Source organism: Chaetomium globosum, genomic scaffold (assembly GCF_000143365.1).
Source record: "Chaetomium globosum CBS 148.51 scaffold_1 genomic scaffold, whole genome shotgun sequence".
In the NCBI taxonomy this organism is placed as follows: domain Eukaryota; kingdom Fungi; phylum Ascomycota; class Sordariomycetes; order Sordariales; family Chaetomiaceae; genus Chaetomium; species Chaetomium globosum.
The window spans coordinates 6,251,283-6,263,240 of NT_165976.1; the positions used below are offsets into that span (position 1 = coordinate 6,251,283).

Below are 11,958 nucleotides of genomic sequence, written 5' to 3' on the forward strand. Positions count from 1 at the left end.
TACTCTCGATTCCGGAGCTGAAGGAGGTAAGTGAGCACTCGGCGTTCGTTTAGTGTAGACTGGTAGGTCGTCAGCTTGATTCTAACGGAAGCAGCATTCTGCTAGTCGTTGTCCCACTGAATCCTGTCGAGATCGCACGAGAAGGCACAGTGGGGTCAGAGGACATGGGTAACAGAGGGAGATCCCACCCCGACGCCTGGATCTTGACCTCAAATTGCCGCGCGTGGGCTGGGAAGACAAAGGTGTTCATGTAGTGGTCCAACACGTTCCTGTTGAAGCGGAGCCTGCTCCAGAGCTCATCGAATTGTTGCTGGTGATCAAGGTTGATGGCATTCCAGTGACTCAGATGCTCTGGCAAGGAACTGAGTCCCTGAGTCCACCTGTCATACTCGGCTGCTGTCTCGCCAGAGCCCAGGACATGTAGCAGTCCGTCACGGAAAGGGTTGTAGTTAAGTTCGGAATAGTAGAAAGACAGGCAGGTCAAGGGGGAGGGGGAGCGCTGAATGGAGAGCGGGGAGACGAGGTCAAGCTCGGGGTTTGATTGTGGCGGGGACGGTGACCGCGGCCGTGATGCTGGTGCTGGTGGCATGATGGCGACGTAGTTGGTGCGGCGGGGGTTGGTTTCGCGGCCCCGCCGGCTCACGGTGTAGGTTGACCTCCGCAGGCCGGGGGCGGACATGGAGTCGGGTGGTGGGTCCCGCGAGTAGGGCGGCGGCGCGGGGAGGTTTAAGGTGGGATCGGTGTGCGACCTGGCCGGGAACGGCCGGATGGGGGATGGTGGGAGGAGGCAGGGGTTGTAGAAGTTGAAAACGTCAATATCGTCGATGTCGTCGAGCTTGAGTTCGGGTGGTCGACTAGGCTCGTAGTCTGGGAGAAAGACTGTGGTACGAGGGCCGGAATGGCCGCTCGACTTCCCGCTGGAGGTGCTGAGCATGGCTTGCAACTAGAATGGGCGGCGGGGAGCGCCTTTTGGGGATCACCAAGGGCGGGAGAAGATCTGGACGCATTCTGAATCTTGGTGGTGCCGATTCGCAGCGGATTTGTCTGTCGCGAGACTGGAGGGAGGGGCGACGAGGACGCCTATGCGGCCTATTTGGCTTCCATGACGGACGGTATATTTGGCTGGAGGGTGCCATCGCCCCGGTAGTGTGGACTTGGATATTCTAATTTGGACATTGGTGTGGGTAGTTGGGGCACTCGTCGAGGAGGACCGGAGCGACTTGTCGTCGTTCTTCTCAGGGGCTTATGTTGACTTTCAAGTAAGCATTTCAAGTCGCCCAGTAGGCCTTTCAGGGAGTTGGCTGCTTCCTCGGAAGTCACCCCTCACTTGCCCCGAGTAGTCGACATGCTTCCCCTGGCTTATCATAGCGAGTTACCCGTCGCATTCCTCGGCAGGCCAACCCAGCGCGCGAGCCGGGGCCCGACTCTGTTGTTGGCAACGGGGAATGTCGATCTTGGCGGTCGACCGCCATCCGGCATGGGTTTAGCGCCAAAGATATCAGTGGTGTTCACTGACAATAATAGACGCGGCGTTAAGAGACGCCGATCTCACCAAAGCTGACCCGTCCCAAGCCCCTGAATCTTAACCAACCCTAACCCTGCATTTCCGTCCGTGAAGGTTTCAAGCCATTTTGGCACTAGTTGCAGCGAGTGGCTTGATGAGTCAAGCTTGAGTGATGGACTGGATACTCCAAAAAGTCATCGGTGGCGGCGGCTCTGGTGATCAGAACACGACAGGTGCTGGTCGGTTTCGCTCAACACCAAGAGATGCTGCGTGGACCTTGTGGGGATGCTTACTCGAGAGTGGAACAGGGACTGGAGACGCCGCTGCTATTTGCAGCAAAGGTATTTGGCACTAGCAGTAGTTGAGAATGCCGATCACCCGCTTGGGCGTGTCGGCGTGCTGTTTTGGCGGAGCGCTTCTCCCTCATTTCTCGATTTGAAAACGTTGACTTCGGCACGCGATCGCGTGATCGACGCCCCAAGCCGTCATCACATCCGCGAGCAGACACAACGCCTAACTATCCCGGATGGGCCGGTCCGGCTGCACGTCCATGCCCAACACCAAGCGCCCAAGGCCAATGGCGGAAGCATGGCGGAACGCCACTTCCTCCTCTCGGTATAGCACAGGCCAGCACCGGTTAAGCGCCGGGTGGTCTCTGGAGCCGAATGACAAGATTGCGGACAACAACAAAATAAAACAGCACAAAAGCGCCTCGCCTCCCATTGACCCCGATTTTACCCAGATAACGAACGCCCACAAACGCCTCCAATGCAAGATCCCTCCCTCGCTCGACGAGCTGACACAAAAAGACCCTGCCTGACACCTTGTCCTCGGTCACCAGAAAAAAAAAAAAAGCCCCCAAAAATGCCCCCCCAAAAAAATAACCAGACAATCAACCTGCCCCATCTGTCCCGTCCGTCCTGCCGAGATGAGCTGAGGTAACGTTCACTGTGTGACGGTGACGGTAGTAGAAGCAACAGCAACCCCAAGCAAAAAGCTATTCATGGAACGGACCGGAAGCAAAACTTGACCACCCCCCAACCCAAACTCGAACCCAAACCACCTCCCCCAAAAACAAAACAACACGACCCAAAAAAAGAACCCAACCAAAAAAAGAAAACCAGCAAAAAAATCCTCACCACCAAATATCCCCCCTCTGCACCCCCGGCACCGTAATCCCCACCGGCATGCGCCCACCGTTTCCGTTCCCGTTCCCAGCGCTACCACCATAACCGTGATGCGCAACGCCCCCGTTGGCGGCCGCCGCCGCGGCCGCCCACACGGGACTGCCGACGCGGCTCCGCACGATCGGGGTGCGGCGGCGCAGCTCCTCGAGGCGCTTGAGCAGGCGGGCGCGGTTCCACAGGCGGCGCACGTGCAGCTGCTTGATGGGGGAGGAGGCGTGGCGGTGGTTGACTTGGTGGTGGTTGTTGGTTTGGTAAGGGCTGTTGCGGTGGTGGTGGTAGTGGGTGGGAGTTGCTGTTGTTGGTGAAGGGGTGGTGGCTGCTGCTGTGGTGGCTGCTGGAGTCGTCGTAGTCGTAGTCGTAGTAGTCGTCTTCGTCGCCGACGGCGGTGGAGGAGGATTCCGAGGCGGGGCCGCGAGGGGCGGGCTCGAAGAGAAGCATGGCGTCGGCCCAGCGCGCCGCGTGCGCCTCGTGCTCGTCCATGAAGGTGAAGGTCACGGCGTCTTCGTCGTCCGGAAGCCGGCAGGTGATGAACCTGGGCGCGGGGTTAGCATTCTCTCCGTTGCCCCCGCTCTCCCCCCCCCTTTTTTTCCCTGCTCTCATACACAGGGATCAACATATGATGCAGACCACAGGTGGGCAGACAGTCACGCGCACACGCACACACACACGCACACACACATACATGCACGGACAGGCCTAGTCTAAGATAAGATCCCAATAGCAAGGGGCAGACCGGGGTAATGCATGTGTGGCGTGGCGGGGGCGTGGCGTCTGTCGATGCGGGCGGTGGGATGACAACATGAGTGCAGTAAGAAATAGCTTGGCCTCCCCCCCCATGAGAAAACCGGCGTCAACTTTTAGTGTAGCTTACCAGGTGATGAAGTTGGGCAGCGACAGGCTGACCTCCTTGGTGGTGGTGTGAAGCTGGGGCGAGCGCTGGTAGCCCGGGATGGTCTGGTACTGCGGGGGCCGGAGGTCTTGGGCGCGGAGGTAGGCGGCGTAGGCCGAGGCCACGGCGCGGTCTGAGAAGACGAGCCGGATGCGGTCGTCGGTGACCGAGACGTCGATGGCGACGAGGTTGGGCATTTTGGCGGTGGTGCGTGTGTAATGGTGATGGTGATGATGGCGATGGTGAGTTTGGCAAAGAGACTCGACTCGACTCGACTCGACTCGGGTTCCGGGTTGGGTTTGTGTTGGCTTTCGAGCGCCACCCGGAAATCACGGTGAGGGAGGTTGTGGCGGTGAGTCGGTGAGCCGCTTAAAGAGGGGCGTTTGCTTTACGATCTGCGAGATGAAGTCGGCGCTTGGTTGCTTGATTCAGGAGACTTTTGTCCTCACGCTTCCTTTACTTCTCAAGAGTGCCTTTTAGAAGGGACTCTCAGCAGCGGGTCTTTCCCGAGACAGCTTCGAGTCATCATGGCCCTGCCTCTCCTTTGCCGCGCTGGCAGTCGGTTCTTGGTGGTTTTGTTGGTCTGGCAGACAGGGGCCAATCGCACGGCTCCAGTTGTTCGGCTCGTTGTGTCTTTGGCTTGACCTGCAGATAGGTGCCCACTCGTCGCCCTCGAGCAGCCAGTGAACGGCGCCCCAAATCAGCCACCAAGCTGCTCCAGGCCCTTTAGCCCTGCGCCAGCGCCTGACCGCCGACCACACATTGGCCTTCTCCACCCTCCATGAAACGCGGCATCGTCAGTTGGCAGTTTGTGAAGTTTCAGTCAGGTACAAATGGGCGGGCTCGCCCGCATCTCCGGTTCTCGTCCTGTCGGTCGACCTGACGGCAAGACCTGGGTTCTGTCGAACCAAGTTGATGAATGGGTCATGGGCCATGGGTCAAGAAGCTGGAACTGGGCTGCTCTTAATGCGCATCCGGTCTCCCAAAGGGCGGCCTGGCGCGGGAAGTGCGGTGAGGGAGGGCCACAGCGGGTTTATCAGATCTTGTATTGGGCCCGAGTGCGGCTGGCGGTCAGCCCACTTTGAGCCGCAACAGCTTTGGGAACATCGCGAAATCCTGTCGGGACCTAACCATTCTGGTGATGCCCAACGTGGTGTTTCAGGTGAGATGCACAGCATTCATTCCATCGCATGACTTGCATCATTTTCTCTCCTGGTGTGGTCAACGTGCGCTTGGCTGGTTGAGGGCAGAGTGAAGAAAACCCGGCCAACTCGGCCGCTCGGTCCACCGTCCGGATGGTTGCACTCAATTGCCGCCGCACCGGATGGCCGGACACGGAGTTGCCACCGGCAGATTCCGAATGCCGGATGCCGGATGCGGATGCCGGAGAGTGAGCCGGTCGAGCCGAAAAGCGAAGCTTGAGCTTTGGACCAGGCCAGCATGGGTCAGGTGTTCTTGCTTCCATTTTGAGAAACCCGAAACCCAACGCACCAAAAAACAGGATTGTTTTCTCGAAATTCCGCGAAGGCGCCTGCCAGCGTGCGGCGGGGCATGCAGGGTTCCAGTTCAGCGGGCGATTTCGGAGGCAGATTTTGAAAATGCGGGGATTTTTGTTGCTCAGGCCCGAGTTTAGGTGCGATCTTCGGTTAATAGATGAAATTTGCTCGAGGAGGGTTTCGATGCAGGGCTCGGCACTGTCAAGCTTTCAGTGCTGAGGATACCCTCTAAGTATGAGTACGTCGGCAGTGTATCGTGTGGCATACTTGGATGGAGTTACCTTACCTCTTCGATGGCATAAGAATGAGAAGCCGGGGTCAGAAGAAAGGGAATATTTTGGGCCTTTCACGCCGTTAGACCCACTGCAGAGGGTGGGGTGTGAGCTCGGGCGAGACGAATGTTTTTAGAACGGGGGCCGAGCCATCAAGGTTCTCAGTCTTCCCAAATTCTGCCAACATTGCAGGAGCTGAGCGTGGGGGGCAGCGCCAAACGAAATTCAATGACCAAGAGAGCTGAATCCAAGGCTCATCGAGCGCAACGAGAGAACCATGACTACGTACCTAACTAGGTATCGCATGTTTGGACGAAACATGTCGGGGGTTTAAAAAAATGAAATTGAAATGGGTGGTTGCCGTGATCGAGGCTTCAAAGGATAAATCAGTTGAAAGAGTAAAAAGGATAAATCAGTTGAAAGAGTAAAAGTGTGGAACGGGCGAGAAGAGAATCAGGAGATGGAAACACTGACAGTCAAGGCGACCAGGTGTGATGATAACGTTGGATTATTCTGTTACAAGTTTGTACAGTGAAAAGAATTAGTTTGCCCCCCCCCCTTCCTTCTCATATTTCCCCCGTCCTACCGCGAATGACTAACATAAACCAACTCTCGGGTGTTGTTGAGAGGAACTAAGATGAAAACGAAACGAGGCGCAGGGATGTCGCTCGTTCAAAGAGCCATGGCGGCAACGGCGGCGATACCGGCGAAGCCCAAACCGGCAACCTCAAAGTGAGGAGCTGCTGCGGTGCTAGTAGAAGACGTGGCGGCGGCGTCTTGGGCCCCGGTGCCCGCGGGGGGCGCGGTGGCAGAAGCAGTGATGGCGCCTTCGCAGTGCCAGTGGTCGCCGTGGGGTTCGCAGCCGTAGGACTCAGTCGGGCTAGGTGCCAGAGCCCCCGTGCCGGCAGCGTCAGTGTGGTCGTGGTCATCGTCTTCGTCCTCGTCCTCGTCGTGGTCATGGTCATGGGCGGCAGAAGTGGTGGCAGGGGCACCAGTAGTGGTGACAGCATCAGCCGCCGTAGTAGCGGTACGAGCACCCTCACAGTGCCTGAGACACACGGACATTGGTTCAGCATCATGGTTCATGACAGGACGCCCACGTGGGATGCAGGCGGCTTACCAGTGATCGCCGTGCGGCTCGCAGCCGTACGACTCGGTAGGGGACGGGGCGAGGGTTTCGGTCTGACCCAGGGCGGTGGAAACGAGTCCCAGGAGGACGGCGGCGTATGCAATGGCCTTCATTTTGATTTTGCGGGGTGTGGTGGCCGGGTGTACCGTGAACGGATGGACGAATCTGGGAGCGTGCCGTGGGAGTGGGACAGGAGGGCATGAGCATCGGATCGGTTCACGGAGAAGCACAGAAGGAGGGTATAATATATGCGCCATGTGGCGTGCCCACTGGTGACTGAAGCAGGGAATCGCAGCTCATCCAGGGCCATGATCCATCTGCCAACCAAGAACCAACCACCGCGGTCAGCCCAAAAGAGACAGAAGACACATGCCACCCCCCTCCCCCTCCCCCTCGGTCCGGTTGAAAAGGGGGCCTTGACACTGCAGGAATGCGCTCATTCAATGTCCCATCGCCAAGAGTTCAAGGCACGGGTTGAGAGGTCGTGTCACGGTGCCACCGAGGTATGGTCATGGATGTGGCCTGCAGGAATGTCCATTTCGACTGAATCCAAGGGGACTCGAGCGATTCAAGTGAATCGAAGGAGTGAACCGAGTAACCAAGTCGCGTGGGATGTCAGTTCCTTGTTACATTTTCCAGGTTTCCTCATGTCAAGTTAATTCCAATCTGGATGTTGTCCCTGGTTATGTGTGGTCTGTCACTGGTTACCTGTATGTCTTGCTCCCACGAGGCCTCGGTTCTTCCTGTTGGCTCGGGTTGTTGTGGTGAAACCTTGAAACTGGGGCAAATGGCACAGAACTGGCACAGAACTGGCACGGAACTGGGTTCCTCACGGCCTCGTTGGTGGAGGGGCTGAAATCTTGGCTGGAGGGTGAGAAGCCCATCGAGGCCATCAAGGTTCTCAGACTGCTGGCCATCAAGGTGCGCAGGCACTCGCGGGTAAAGATTGCGCGCAGTCTGGGCAAAGAATGGACCAATCAGATGTTGTGAATTTCGTTCTTTACCCTCTTTTTACCCTCTTTCCACTCTTCCCCTTCTTTCAAAACCCCCCCCCCCCCCCCCCCCCCCTCCCTCCCAGCCAACTCTCGGTCACAATCCCTTTTGAGGTTTGGGGGTGGGTTTTCTTCGAGTCCACTCACTCCTCCAACACGCGTGCGTCGCTTGGTGTCCTGGGCTGTTTTCCTTTTTGCTGTTGACACCCTCCCATTCTGAACTTGAGCTTTCTTTGTATTCTTACCTTTCTTTGAACACTAAAACCATCAAGACCCTTGCGTGCAGCAAGCTTGAAACCCTTTCTTCACCCATTCCACGGCACCGCCGCACCGGGTTTGTTGAAAGGCCATTGCGACGGATCTGTCTGGTGTGTCACTCCCTAGGTCACTAGGTCACTGCATCACTGGCTTGCCCCCCTTCTGTTCAGTGTATTCTCTTGAAGCTGCACTACGACTTCGCGCAGACCCCTGTGCAACCCCCCATCCCTACCAGCCAACCGATACCCACCCTCGAGAAATAGACGAAGCCACAGTCTGTTTGTCTCAGACACCCCGCGCTCTTGGTTCTGCACCCCTGGAGCTCTGAGTCTTCCATTAGTGGCTGGGTACCTACTACCTAATATATCCTCTCCCGCTCCCCCAAGTCGGTCCGCCTTCCTCGAGTTGCCGAACTCGTTTCTCTCTCCCGGACACGTACATCATGGCCCGGCTTTCCTCTCCTCTCCGGACCGCCGTCCTTTACGGCCTCCTGGCCGCCACTGGTGTGCCTATCGCACAGGCTGTTTCTCCGACCGCCCAACCAGTCTACCAAAGGGCGCCCCACGTGGACCCCTCTGTCTCAGACCCTAATCCGGCCACTATCACTGCTGTGTCAAAATGTCATGAGCATGGCACAGTCCAGTATGTCCCCCTCGCCCTTTAGTCACGTACCTCGTGTCTCTGACACTAACCGCGGCCTGTAGATACTGCCAAGCAGGTACCTCGGAGTTTAGGATATCGGGCGACGTCACTGCCTCGTCCTACACTGACTGCCACAACCATGGCGCCGACATGTAGGCCTCCCTCCTGTCCTCTCATTGGTGTCTGTCAACTAACATCCCCAGGTACTGCATGGCCCCTACCGGCGAGGTACAGGTCATTGCCGCCGCACAAACCGACGGGCCAACCCCGACCACCCAGGACACCCCTACCAGCATCACGGTTGTGTCAGAATGCCATACCCATAGTACTTTACTGTGAGTGATGACCGGTCCTATCCTGCCATTCCTGGCCCATTCTAACCACCGTTTAGTTACTGCATGGGTGGGACAGTCGAGTATGAAGTTCACACCACTATAACGGCGACCCAGGATATTCCGCCGGCTTTCACCGGGTGCCACAGCCACGGGACCGAAACGTAAGCCATGTTCTGCGCCATCCTCCCGCCTCAAACGCTGACATTGTTTAGCTTCTGTATCGGCCCCAACGGTGACGAGGTGGAACTCCATGTCGCCGGAGAAGAGGAGGGTGGGCAGGACGAGAGCCATCCCGAGGGGCAGGACTGTCATTTCCATGCCGGTATCGAGTAAGTATTACACTTCTCTTTTCCTCCATAATAGGCAACGTTAACCGTGGTAGGCACTGTACTGGCGTGGAAAACACCTGCGAACGCGTCGACAGGGACTACAACATCAATCTCCGCGTCGGCCTCCTCTTCGCCATGCTCGCTACCAGCTCCATTGGCGTCTTTACCCCAATCCTGATGGCCTCCTATGTCTCACCCAATCATCCCGTTTTCACCGTCCTCAGGCAATTCGGCACTGGCGTCATCATCTCGACCGCTTTTGTTCACGTGAGTGACGTCTAACCCTGGTCCACGGCCACAAGCACTAACTCGGCCATAGCTCTACACACATGCCAACCTCATGTTCACCAACGAATGTCTCGGCGAGCTCGAGTACGAGGCTACCGCGGCTGCCATCCTCATGGCTGGTATCTTCCTGTCCTTCTTGGTTGAGTACTGCGGGAGTCGTCTCGTCCAATGGCACGAGGCCAAAGCCAAGCCCAGCACGGTCGAGGCAGTCGGCCATGGTCATGCCGCACCTGAAGCCCGCACCGACATGGTCAACATTGCTGTCCTGGAAGCCGGCGTCATCTTCCACTCCCTCCGTAAGCCTCCCAACAACTACCCCACCAACCACACCCCACTAACCCCCTCTCCCCAGTCATCGGCCTCACTCTCGTCGTTGCGGGCGACACCTTCTTCCTCACTCTCTTCGCCGTAATCGTCTTCCACCAAATGTTCGAAGGCCTCGCCCTGGGCACGCGTATCGCCGCGCTGGGCCGCCCCTGCCCCACAGACACCCCAATCATGGGCCACGGCCACGGCCACGGCGGCCACAACCACGCACACGGCCACGAGCACTACCACACCCGCGACGAGCCGACCCCCACAGCCACCACCACCACCACCACTAGCGAACCCAAAACCGCCCACGCCACAACCGACGCCTCCAACAGCAGCACCCACACCGCCACCTCCACCACCCCCCACACATCATCCCTCTCCGTATCCCTTCCGCAAAAAGCTCCTCCTCGCCCTCGCCTTCGCCATCGTCACCCCCCTCGGCATGGGCATCGGCATCGGCGTGCTGCAAAACTTCAACGGCAACGACCCGGCCACCATCATCGCCATTGGCACGCTGGACGCCTTCTCGGCCGGCATCCTGGTGTGGGTCGGGGTGGTGGAGATGTGGGCGCACGACTGGATGTTGGGCGGCGAGATGACGCGCGCGGGGCCGGTGCGCACGGTGTTGGGGTTGGGAGCGTTGGTGGTGGGCATGGCGGTGATGAGTTTGTTGGGGAAGTGGGCGTGATTTATCGGGAGGAGTAGGGGTGTAGGTTGTGATGGGATGGGGTTGCTTTTGGGACGGGTGGGAAAAGTGTGGTTTTGGGTTGGGTTGGAGCATGGCGTTGGGTGTGTTTATATTGGGATGGGATCTATGGCGTTGGGATTGTGTATGGGGGATGTTATCTGGTTTAGTTGATATCAGCTTCTGGATCCATTGCAGGACCTCCCAGATGTCAGGGGGATATCATACTCAAACAATCAAGTGTAACTATACCATCAAATCATTGGACTTGTTATTAACCGATTGCTGCCTATTGGGGTCCTGCACTGAAAAGAAACGTAAACCAACGCGCATAAACTCCAGCCATTTGATAGGTGTGGCGTGCTGCACGGAGGCCGACAGCGACCCCAGCCTCGTACCACAAGGACAGCTTGAGCCGCTCCGGTTTCTCCTCTCCACCACCGGTCCCTTCACGTCAGTTCTAGAGTCAGAGAAACTCTTGACGACAAGCAATGGTGGGTTCAACAATCACCCATGATTACTACGCCGTTCTCGGCATCACACAGACCGGGGATGAGGACTTGATCAAGGCCAGTTACAAGCGTCTGGCCAAGCTGAGGCATCCCGACAAGAACCTCGACAACCCACAGGCTACGGCCGACTTTCAGTTGGTATGTCCCGGAAGACCAAAGCCCAGACTCCCAGTATGGCGTTGACATATGCACCCTCGCTCCCAGCTGAACGCGGCTTACTCGACGCTCAAAGACGCCGCCAAACGCCGAGACTACGACCTTTACCACTACCCTTCAGTACGATCCAAACAACCTCCCAAACCAACCACCAACCCACGCCCCAAACCCAACCCCAACACCAACCCCAGCACCACCCCCTCCCCCTCCGACAACCAAGCCCACCAACAATACACCCTTCCGCCTCGCCCAGCTCGACAGCGCCCTTCAAGCCCTGCAAACCCGCCACACCACCCTCACCACCGCCCTCACAACCGCCACCGCCGCGCTCCACAAAACCACCACCTCCCTCACCAACCTCTCCACCCAAGAAGCCGACGACGCCGCCGCCGCCGCCGCCGCCGCCGCCCTCGCAGCGGCCGCCACACGAAACAGCTCCTCCTGGTTCCCCTTCAACCTCTTCAGCGGCCCGCCGCCGCCCGCACCCACGGCCGAAGAAGCCGCGCAGCAGGCCGAGGAAGCGGACGGGCGGGCGCGGCGCGCGGTGGAGCGGCGGACGGGGCGGCTGGTGCTGGAGGCGAAGCGGGCGGGGCAGGCGGCGACGGTGGCGGAGCTGCGGGGCCTGTTGGAGGGGGTGGAGCGGGAGATGGGGGAGAAGAGGCGGGTAAGGGCCGAGGTGGTGAGGGAGGAGTGGGCGAGGGGGGAGAGGGTGAGGAGGGAGGAGAGGGAGAGGGTGGAGAGGGAGAGGAGGGAGAGGGAGAGGAGGATGTGGGACGAGATGGAACGGAAGACGAGGGAGGAGAGGGAGAAGAGGGAGGAGAGGGAGGCGGAGACGAGAGAGCGGTTGAGGAAGGTGTGGGAGGAGATGGAAAGGCGGAGGAGGGAGGAGAGGGAGGAGGAGCAGAAGAAGGTGAGGGTGGAGAGGGAGTGGAGGGCGACGGAGGAGAGGGACCGAAGGCGAAGGAGAAG

The 11,958-nt window shown here is 58.4% G+C and overlaps 6 protein-coding genes across 6 annotated transcripts in view; 3 read left to right on the plus strand and 3 right to left on the minus strand.

Annotated features, from left to right (window-relative positions):
- Nucleotides 1-70: 70 nt before the first annotated feature.
- On the minus strand, nt 71-3,777 carry CHGG_02014 (uncharacterized protein; the record flags this gene model as incomplete). Its single annotated transcript, XM_001221234.1, has 5 exons — nt 71-943; nt 1,112-1,242; nt 1,798-1,830; nt 2,922-3,223; nt 3,563-3,777. The coding sequence occupies 5 exons, from the start codon at nt 3,775-3,777 to the stop codon at nt 71-73; spliced, it is 1,554 nt and encodes a 517-aa protein (XP_001221235.1).
- A 279-nt stretch (nt 3,778-4,056) lies between these two features.
- On the minus strand, nt 4,057-5,045 carry CHGG_02015 (uncharacterized protein; the record flags this gene model as incomplete). Its single annotated transcript, XM_001221235.1, has 2 exons — nt 4,057-4,357; nt 4,843-5,045. The coding sequence occupies 2 exons, from the start codon at nt 5,043-5,045 to the stop codon at nt 4,057-4,059; spliced, it is 504 nt and encodes a 167-aa protein (XP_001221236.1).
- A 975-nt stretch (nt 5,046-6,020) lies between these two features.
- On the minus strand, nt 6,021-6,590 carry CHGG_02016 (uncharacterized protein; the record flags this gene model as incomplete). Its single annotated transcript, XM_001221236.1, has 2 exons — nt 6,021-6,396; nt 6,469-6,590. 2 exons carry the CDS (start codon nt 6,588-6,590, stop codon nt 6,021-6,023), a joined length of 498 nt encoding a protein of 165 aa, XP_001221237.1.
- A 330-nt stretch (nt 6,591-6,920) lies between these two features.
- On the plus strand, nt 6,921-7,467 carry CHGG_02017 (uncharacterized protein; the record flags this gene model as incomplete). The annotated part of the gene is made up of 2 exons (XM_001221237.1): nt 6,921-6,980; nt 7,285-7,467. The coding sequence occupies 2 exons, from the start codon at nt 6,921-6,923 to the stop codon at nt 7,465-7,467; spliced, it is 243 nt and encodes an 80-aa protein (XP_001221238.1).
- Nucleotides 7,468-8,169: 702 nt separating this feature from the next.
- On the plus strand, nt 8,170-10,324 carry CHGG_02018 (uncharacterized protein; the record flags this gene model as incomplete). The annotated part of the gene is made up of 8 exons (XM_001221238.1): nt 8,170-8,369; nt 8,573-8,704; nt 8,761-8,865; nt 8,917-9,033; nt 9,087-9,300; nt 9,353-9,617; nt 9,674-9,729; nt 10,037-10,324. The coding sequence occupies 8 exons, from the start codon at nt 8,170-8,172 to the stop codon at nt 10,322-10,324; spliced, it is 1,377 nt and encodes a 458-aa protein (XP_001221239.1).
- Nucleotides 10,325-10,812: 488 nt separating this feature from the next.
- CHGG_02019 (uncharacterized protein) overlaps nt 10,813-11,958 on the plus strand; it is a gene marked incomplete at both ends in the record, with an annotated part of 1,696 nt that continues 550 nt past the window's right edge. Inside the window, 2 exons of the mRNA XM_001221239.1 lie at nt 10,813-10,971; nt 11,111-11,899. Of these exons, the coding sequence (XP_001221240.1) occupies nt 10,813-10,971; nt 11,111-11,899 (948 nt within the window). The remainder of the gene's footprint in view (nt 10,972-11,110; nt 11,900-11,958) is intronic.